Genomic DNA, 8,249 nt, shown 5'->3' on the forward strand with positions numbered 1-8,249 from the left:
CTGCCACTGGAAGGAAAGTAAGGTTTCTGCTTTGTATATTTTACATTGGAGAAGTTGTTAAACATCCAAGTGGGATGTCAAGGAGGCTTTTAGGTATTCAAGCCTCAGGCTCAGGGAAGAGGTCAGACCTGAGATGGGGTGTCGGGTGTCATCAAATCCTATAGGTGTTATTCAGAAACACTGACTGGGTGAAATCACCTAGTGAGGGAATATAGAGAAAAGACGGTGCCTGGGACAGAGCCCGGGGTTGGCTCATCAAAGGGAGAGCAACCAACAAAAGGGCCTGAGAAGTTGTGTGAGGAGGACTGGAAGTCACCAGCAGAGAGCTTTTCAAGAAGGAGGGAGCATCAGCCACGTTGAATCATTGGTGTGTCCATGGGATCTGGCCACATGCATGTCATCAATAACCTGAGCAGGAGGACCTAAATCTGGAGACGTAAAGAGGGGTGAGGAGGATGCATTTTCTGACTTGAGTGCTTTGAGTGAATGCTGAATTTTGAATTTGAATTTCAATGACTGAGAAGCCTGTAGGAAAAGGAGAGAAACTGGAAGTAATCCATTTGTTCAGCCTCATCCTTTATGCTTGCATCAGAAGCCCCTCCCTCCATCCCTGTGCACCCACCATCACAGCCCTAAGGACTTATTTGGAATAACCCCCAACTTGCTTTTAGGCTTCCCCTGCTAGGGACTGAGCTGCTGTGAGGGAGGGCCTCTGTCCTACCCAGGGTCCCAGCACCTAGCACGGGGCCTGGCACACAGCATTCAAAAGGTGCTACCCCAAAGCCTGGACCCAGAGCTCAGATGGTCCTTTCACTCAGCACACTGGGCTCAGGCCCTGGTTGCTCTCTGAAGAGGAAGAGGAGGCTTCCTAGACCCTTGGGGGATCCTGGGTGTTTCTCCTGCGTGTGTGTTGAAGGAAGCCCGCATAGCATGCTCCTTGGGTCTCTTCCAGAAAAGCAGGTGGTGGCCTTGTGAGCATCACCATCCCTGGGGCAGCATCAGCCCACTTTGGCTGGGAAGAGAGCACACCCATGTGTCAGCAGTCCCAGGTCAGTGGGAACGTCTGAGTCCAGAGGACAGACAAATGGCTGCTTAATCACACTGCAGAGCCCATCACTTCATCTTGAGCAGGTGACCTGACCCTCTCCCAACTTTGGGAAGGAAGTGTTATGCTTGGAGAGCTACTCCTCCTTCCAGGATCTTCCTCCTCCAGTTCTGTTAAAAGGAAGACGGTCTGAGAATTGGGAGCAGCAGAGAGAGAGAAAGAGAGGAGAAAGACTTCTGATTAAATATCCTCATTTGAGCAGATATGAGTTTTTGAGTGAACAGATGGAAAGCCACTTTCGCCCCTGTCAGGAGGGCCGGGGAGTCCCCATGGCTTCTTGATGACGGCTCATACAGAACTCAAGTTCAACGAAGCCACCTGCATGCAGGGCACTTCCCTGATGCCAGCTCTCAGTTGGGCATGCTTGGTGTAGGTGCCCATGTCCCAGATCACGTTCTCCAGAAACACTTTCAGGACCTCGCGGGTCTCTTCGTAGATGAGCCCAGAGACGTGCTTCACACCACCACGATGAGCCAGGCGGCGGATAGCAGGTTTAGTGATGCCCTGGATGTTGTCGTGTAGAACCTTGTGGTGGCGCTTAGTGCCGCCTTTCCCCAGACCCTTGCTGCTTTTGCCACGTCCAGACATGGCTTCACGAGAAGTGAAGCCCAGTTTCTGAGGCTGCAACACGGCCCCATGGCTGTCCCTCCATGGAGCAATGGCAACCTGACAGCAGGAGAGGAGAGAGAACTCGTAACCATAACTGGTGTGAGGTGGAGAGGCCTTCAGAGAGATCTCATGGTGCAGCCCAGCTCGGCAGATGTGCAAATGCACAAATGTGCACTGGTGAGACACCCTGCAAGTGCCAGGAGTGCGGGAAGCAGTTGAGGGAAGCAGTTCTAGAGGAGGAGGAGGTGAGCCCCACCCCAGTGGGGAAGGGGAGGGAACTTGGGGCCAGGTGTAAACACCCTGTGAGCTCAGTCCCTCCGTCATCGTGCTCGGGCAGCTCCTCCAAACGTGCCTGAGAACAAAGGAAGAACAGCCCCAGAAGTGCCAAGGTGCAACTTCCAAGCCCAGCCCAACCCGGGGGGGGGCGGGGGAACACCTTCATTCAGACCCTAGTCGCTTCCAGTCAAGATCCAGGACTCCTAATTCCCATAAAGCAGGGACCCCTGACAGAAGCTGGGGACCCTCTCCTCAGAGAAATGCACAGGGACCTCCTGCACAGGCCTGAGGACCACTCCCTCTTGAGTCCTAGTCTAAATGCCTTGATACGGGTCTGAGTTCCACAGCACTGCACATTTCTTGAGGCAGCAAGCAAGTCCTCTGCCCAAAGCATCTAGCTTAGACACACAGTGAAAGTTAAAGTCTCTCAGTCGTGTCTGACTCTTTGTGACCCAGGCCAAGGAATTCTCCAGGCCAGAATACTGGAGTGGGTAGCTTTTCCCTTCTCCAGGGGATCTTCATAACACAGGGATCGAACCCAGGTCTCCCGCATTACAGGCAGATTCTTTACCAGCTGAACCACAAAGGGAGGCCATAAGACACATAGTAGGCCGTCCGTAAATATAGACTGAGTAGGCCATCAAAGCACAACCCAGTTTCTGAGGCTGCAACATGGCCCCGTGGCTGTCCCTCCATGGAGCAATGGCAGCCTGACAGCAGGAGAGGAGAGAGAACTCGTAACCGTAACTGGTGTGAGGTGGAAAGGCCTTCAGAGAGATCTCGCAGTGCAGGCCAGCTCAGCAGATGTGCAAATGCACAAACGTGCACTGGTGAGACACCCTGTGAGTGCCAGCAGTGCAGGAAGACCTTGACTCAAAACCCACACGGCTTTCAACATGGGAGAATTCACACTGGTGGGAACCCCTGGGAACCTGAGTAATGTGCAAACACCTTTGAAAAAGTGGAAGTGTTAGTCACTTAGTTGTGTCCGACTCTTCGTGACCCCATGGACTGTAGCCTGTCAGGATCCTCTGTCCATGGGATTCTCTAAGCAAGAATACTGGAGTGGGTATCCATTCCCTGCTTCAGGGGATCGAACCCAGGTCTCCTGCATTGCAGGCAGATTCTTTACCATCTGAGCCACCAGAGAAGCCCAGAAACACCTTTATTTATGGTTTATAGTATACATTCTTGAGACATTGAACCAGGAGAAATACCCATTATAGGAAATAGATCTTTGAAGGTATATATCACCCTTTTTAGGAGATTATGGAAATCATACCAGTGGATGATCAAAAACAAAAGCCCTTTGTCATCTTCCTAATGATGTTTAGCTTTACATCATAGATTTATGTTTAGTTTTGTTTTCTAATGTGTCTATCATTGTCTTGTTAACTTTTCAATCCAATTTGAATTTGATTTTCTCTAAGACAGGAATCTCACCTCCAAATTTTTATCTCACCCCCAGGAAGTCAACAGTTTCTTCCTTCCCTATTATCTTGTTTTGCCTTCTTGGAGACACATTTGATTATTCATATCAGCTTGTGTCTCAACCTGGTCTTTGATCCACATATCTGTGTCTGAACCTGGATCTCATCACTTAAATTGGTGTTAATTTAGTATCTTTTAGCATCTAATAGAGTCAGGTTTCCTGGCTTTTGAAGTTAACTTTTCCCTTTTGTAAAATTAACACTTTCTCTTTGCCAAAAGGTTCAGAAAATTTAGAGAAGCAGAAAGGAAAAATAGAGATGACCTGTAACGCTAACAACTAGTAACAGTCTCTGTCGCGTTATTAGAACAGATTCTTCCTGATTTTGTTTTTGAGGAAAATGCAAGCATATGTCACAGACTGTAATCCTCCTTTATTGTGCCCAAATACATTACTGAAGGAAGTCTCGAAATAAAATAGGCATTGTGGGAGGCCAAATTGTAAGACAGCCTCCGTGACCTCATGACTGCCTCCATGGCGAAAAGGAGGCTGGACCCAGGTGGGCCCAATGTCCTCATGAGCCCTTCTCTGAGAAGCAGAGTTTCTCCAGCTGGTGGCAGAAGAGGCAGCCGGAGGTTAGCCATGGGAGGAGCACTCCATGCAGAGATGCCGGTTTGAGGATGGAGGGGGCCAAGTGAGAAGTCACACAGATGGCTCCCGGGAGCAGGGAAGAGCCCCGCTGCCAGCCAACAGGGCAACACGGCCTTCAGACCTTCAACAGCCCCCACCTAAATGGGCATGACAACCAGTTCTCCAGAGCCTCCAGGTAAGAGCCTGCCAACGCCATCATTTCAGCACTGAGCAGAGAACCCAGGCAAGTCCACCCAAATTCTCACAAATTGTGAAATATCAATAGTTGGTGCTGTTTTAAGCTGCTAAGTTTGTAATAACTTCTTAGATGGCAATAGAAATTAGCATAGGCATTTAAACCAGTGAACCGTTGAAAATAAAAACCCTTTGATCAACTAACTGTATTTTCAATATTAGAAAAATCATATTTGGGGATAAGCCTGTGAGGTTAGTTTCATTTTCTTTACTCACTGTCTATGAGGGCCTCTAAATTGCCCTCGCTTCATGAAAAGCCTGTGTCCTGGCTCCAGATGGGGTCCCTGGTGCTGGGCTTCAGGAGGCCTCACAGGCTCTTTGGGGCCTCACTGGGCAGGTCCAGGCCCTTCCTCTGAAGGAGGTGATCCTCTGCCTCTAAAACTGTCCCAGAGCCACATGAAACCTGCTGAGAGCTTGGGGTATAGAACTGCCTTGGGTTGGCCACATCCCCTCCTCACATGTGCTTGGGCATGCCCCCTGGAGCATGTGGAATCTTCCTGGACCAGAACCCTTGTCCCCTGCATTGGTAGGCAGATCCTTAACCACTGAACCACCAGGAAGTTCCCAACTTTGCATTTTACACTTTTAACAGCCCGCAAGTTTCTATCCTATAGCAGCCCAGGCTGGCTGGTAAAAGGAAAATTGGATCACAAAGGGTCCTGGAGCTCCTCCAATACCATCCTCTGGTGCCAACCACAATAATCTGAATGCTAGAACACATTCTCTTTTATCATCTTATCTTTGCTTTAGTTTACAAAATGAGAAATGGGCTTAGAGAGGTTATGTAATTTACTCAAGGAGGCACCATTAATGGTTGTCAGAATTCTGACCCAACTCTGACTCTTGGCTCTTCTAACCACTACTTGGGGTAGCCAAGGGGGAACCCATACATTCAACAGAGACCCAGGAGCAGTGGGTTCTCAATCTTGCTGCCTGTTAGAATCCCGAGGGACTTTTATTTTTTTGAATATCGATTTAGTTAGGTTGCACCCGGTCTTAGTTGTGGCATTTGGGATCTTTGTTGCATAATACGGATCTTTTAGTTGCAGCATATGGGATCTAGTTCCCTGGCCAGTGACCGAACCCAAGCCCCTGCAATGGGAGCGTGGAATCTTAGCCACTGGGCCACCAGGAAAGTCCCCTCGTGGTGCTGTTGTTCAGTCACTCAGTCGTGTCTGACATTTTGCAACCCCATGGACTGCAGCATGCCAGGTTTCCCTGTCCTTCATTGTCTCCTGGAGTGTGTTCAAATTTTGTCCATTGAGTTGGTCATGCCATCCAACCATCTCATCCTCTGTCGTCCCCTTCTCCTTCTGCATTCAATCTTTCCCAGCATCAGGATTTTTTCTAATGAGTCGGCTCTTCGCATCAGGTGGCCAAAGTATTGGAGCTTCAGCATCAGTCCTTCCAATGAATATTCAGGGTTGGTTGACTTTAGGATTGACTGGTTTGATCTCCTTGCAGCCCAAAGGACTCTCAAGAGTCTTCTCCAGTACCACAATTTGAAAGCATCGATTCTTTGGCACTCAGCACTTTTTATGGTCCACTCTCACATCTGCACACGACTGCTGGGAAAACCATAGCTTTGACTATCCAGACCTTTGTTGGCAAAGTGATGTCTCTGCTTTTTACTGCACTATCTAGATTTGTCATAGCTTTTCTTCCAAGGAGTGAGAGTCTTTTAATTTCAAGGCTGCAGTCACTGTCCACAGTGATTTTGGAGCTCAAGAAAATAAAGTCCGTCGCTGTTTCCATTATTTCCCCGTCTATTTGCCCTGAAGTGATGCCATGAACTTGAGGGATAGAGCTAGCAATTTGAACAAGCCTCCCAGGTGATTCTGATGCATGGGAGAGTTTGAGAACCACTGTTACAGAAACAGCCACATTTGCTGGGACAGCAGCTCAGGGCTGGCAGAGAAGTGGTGTCTGGTTCTCTCAGTCTGTGCTTTGGGCTCCAGAGGCAAAACTTGTTTCCCCAGGGGGCCAGGTTAGGATGAGCAAGAAGCAGACTAAGATTCTGCCGGCCACATCTGGAACCCAGCATGAATCCCCAGTTTCCAGCCTTGTTGGTATCATTATGCAAAATGCGAAAAGGAACATTCTTAAAGGGAAGCCATTGACTTTATGATTTTAATGAGATCTGGCTCAGCCTGTTCTCAAGATGTCTATTTATTGGTTCACCAACAGCTGCCAGGGAGATGCAATACAGAGTTTGTTTGTTTTCTCAATTTAATGTGTCAGTTTCTGGAGCCTAAGCATCCCCTTCTGGAAAGCAGTGGGATTTCCCTGGCCTGAGGACATAGGGGAAGTTAGTCCCTCTCTGAGAGGAGGGGGTGGGATTATCCTTCTGAACATTCATTCTTTCAATAAATACATACTGGATGCCTGTTGTATGCCAAGCAGTATGCTAGGAAACCAGGAGAAATAGCTCTGGTAGGAAGGCGAGGAAATTCTCTTGGATGTACATGAACTTCCCATCAGTTGGGAAGGAGATAGGGAATAATTCTCCTGTCCTTGGTTGCTCAGTTGTGTCTGACTCTTTGCAACACCACGGACTGTAGCCCACCAGGCTCCTCTGCTCATTGGGATTCTCCAGGCAAGAATACTGGAGTAGGTTCCATTCCCTTTTCCAGCATAATTCTCCTAGGGTTCTTTAAAAAATGCAAATTCCAGGGCAGAACCCAAATGATCCTGACTCAGCTGTCTGAAGCGCAGCCCAGGAACCTGGAGCTTTAACCAGATCCTCTTCTGATGACTCTTGGTGGGAAGTCCTCTGAAACAGAGCAGTAAGGGTTTGTCGTTTGTTTTGCTTTAAGTAATTTCTGTTCTTTATGTAAAGTCAGACAATAAGGACTGAACAACATCCAGTTTAACACTCCTGTACCCCAACTTCACCTACCCTCATCACTGTTGATAGATCAGCTTCCAAGCTGGACTTAGTGCAACAGTTTTCTTCTCACTCCGTTTCTCTCCCTTGCAGGGTTCAAAGTCCTCTGGTTGGTTTGGGGAGGGGGATCCTCTTTCTGGGCCAGGACTATTTTCCTTAATAAGGATGTTTGCCTTCAGGCTGTCTGTCGTTCCCAGTCCCCTTTCAGGATCCTGCTGTCTATTGGGTAGGGAGCAGAAGGTGTGTGCGACCCTCTGAAGACTTTCTCCATTGGCCAGCTTGAGGCACGTCAGGGGACCACACAAGGCTTTGTCACCCACCGTGCGCAGCCCCAGAGGCTCCCTCCTCCTGAGCCAAAGGCTGAAAGGAGGTGCTCTGAACTCCAGGCCTGATCCGGGGCTGCAAGCTGAGCTGTGTGCCGTGAGGAGGGGGAAGCAGCATCCCTGCAAAGACTTGAAAGCAGGATAGATCATGGTGTGAGCAAAGGTGCACGCGGTGCTTCAGAGCCAAGGCGGGTGGAAGGCAAGGTCAGCTGGTCATTGGTCCCCACCACTCAGAGTTGAGAGGAGAGTCAGAAACATAGCCTGAGAGTGCCTCCAGGGGACCCTCTGTGTGGCTCTGAACCCCTTCCCCCAGCATGCTGTCTCCTCCTCCCTGGGGCCCACTGGAATTTCCTCCCCTGAGAACTAAAGCCCCTCCCCAAACCAACCCGGCCTTTCTAGAAGGAATGTCAGTAGGAGTTATCTAAAGCCCTGAAGATAGCAACTCCATGCCGAGGCATTTAATCTGAAAACTACATGTGTGTGATGTGTGTGTTTGTGTGCTCATTCTGGCCTACAAAGTGCTAGATACACTAGTGCTATCCACTAGTAGGGTGGAAGTTCCTACCACCGTGGGCTTAGTGAAGTGAAGTGAAGTGCAGTCGCTCAGTCGTGTCTGACTCTTTGCGACCCCGTGGACTGTAGCCTACCAGCCTCCTCAGTCCATGGGATTTTCCAGGCAAGAGTACTGGAGTGGGTTGCCACTTCCTTCTCCAGGGGATCTTCCTGACCCAGGGA

At 49.3% G+C, this 8,249-nt stretch overlaps 1 protein-coding gene across 1 annotated transcript; it reads right to left on the reverse strand.

The window, feature by feature from the left end:
* Positions 1-347: 347 nt before the first annotated feature.
* Positions 348-1,704, reverse strand: LOC133251304 (histone H4-like). The gene has a single exon (XM_061423576.1). The coding sequence runs from the start codon at positions 1,691-1,693 to the stop codon at positions 1,394-1,396; it is 300 nt and encodes a 99-aa protein (XP_061279560.1). The 5' UTR covers positions 1,694-1,704; the 3' UTR covers positions 348-1,393.
* Between the last annotated feature and the right edge of the window lie 6,545 nt (positions 1,705-8,249).

This window comes from Bos javanicus, chromosome 7 (genome assembly GCF_032452875.1).
Source record: "Bos javanicus breed banteng chromosome 7, ARS-OSU_banteng_1.0, whole genome shotgun sequence".
Classification (NCBI taxonomy): Eukaryota; Metazoa; Chordata; class Mammalia; order Artiodactyla; family Bovidae; genus Bos; species Bos javanicus.

Bases quoted from the DNA above. Each gene is read 5' to 3' on its own strand.
- LOC133251304 (XM_061423576.1), bottom strand. From the start codon at position 1,693: ATGTCTGGACGTGGCAAAAGCAGCAAGGGTCTGGGGAAAGGCGGCACT.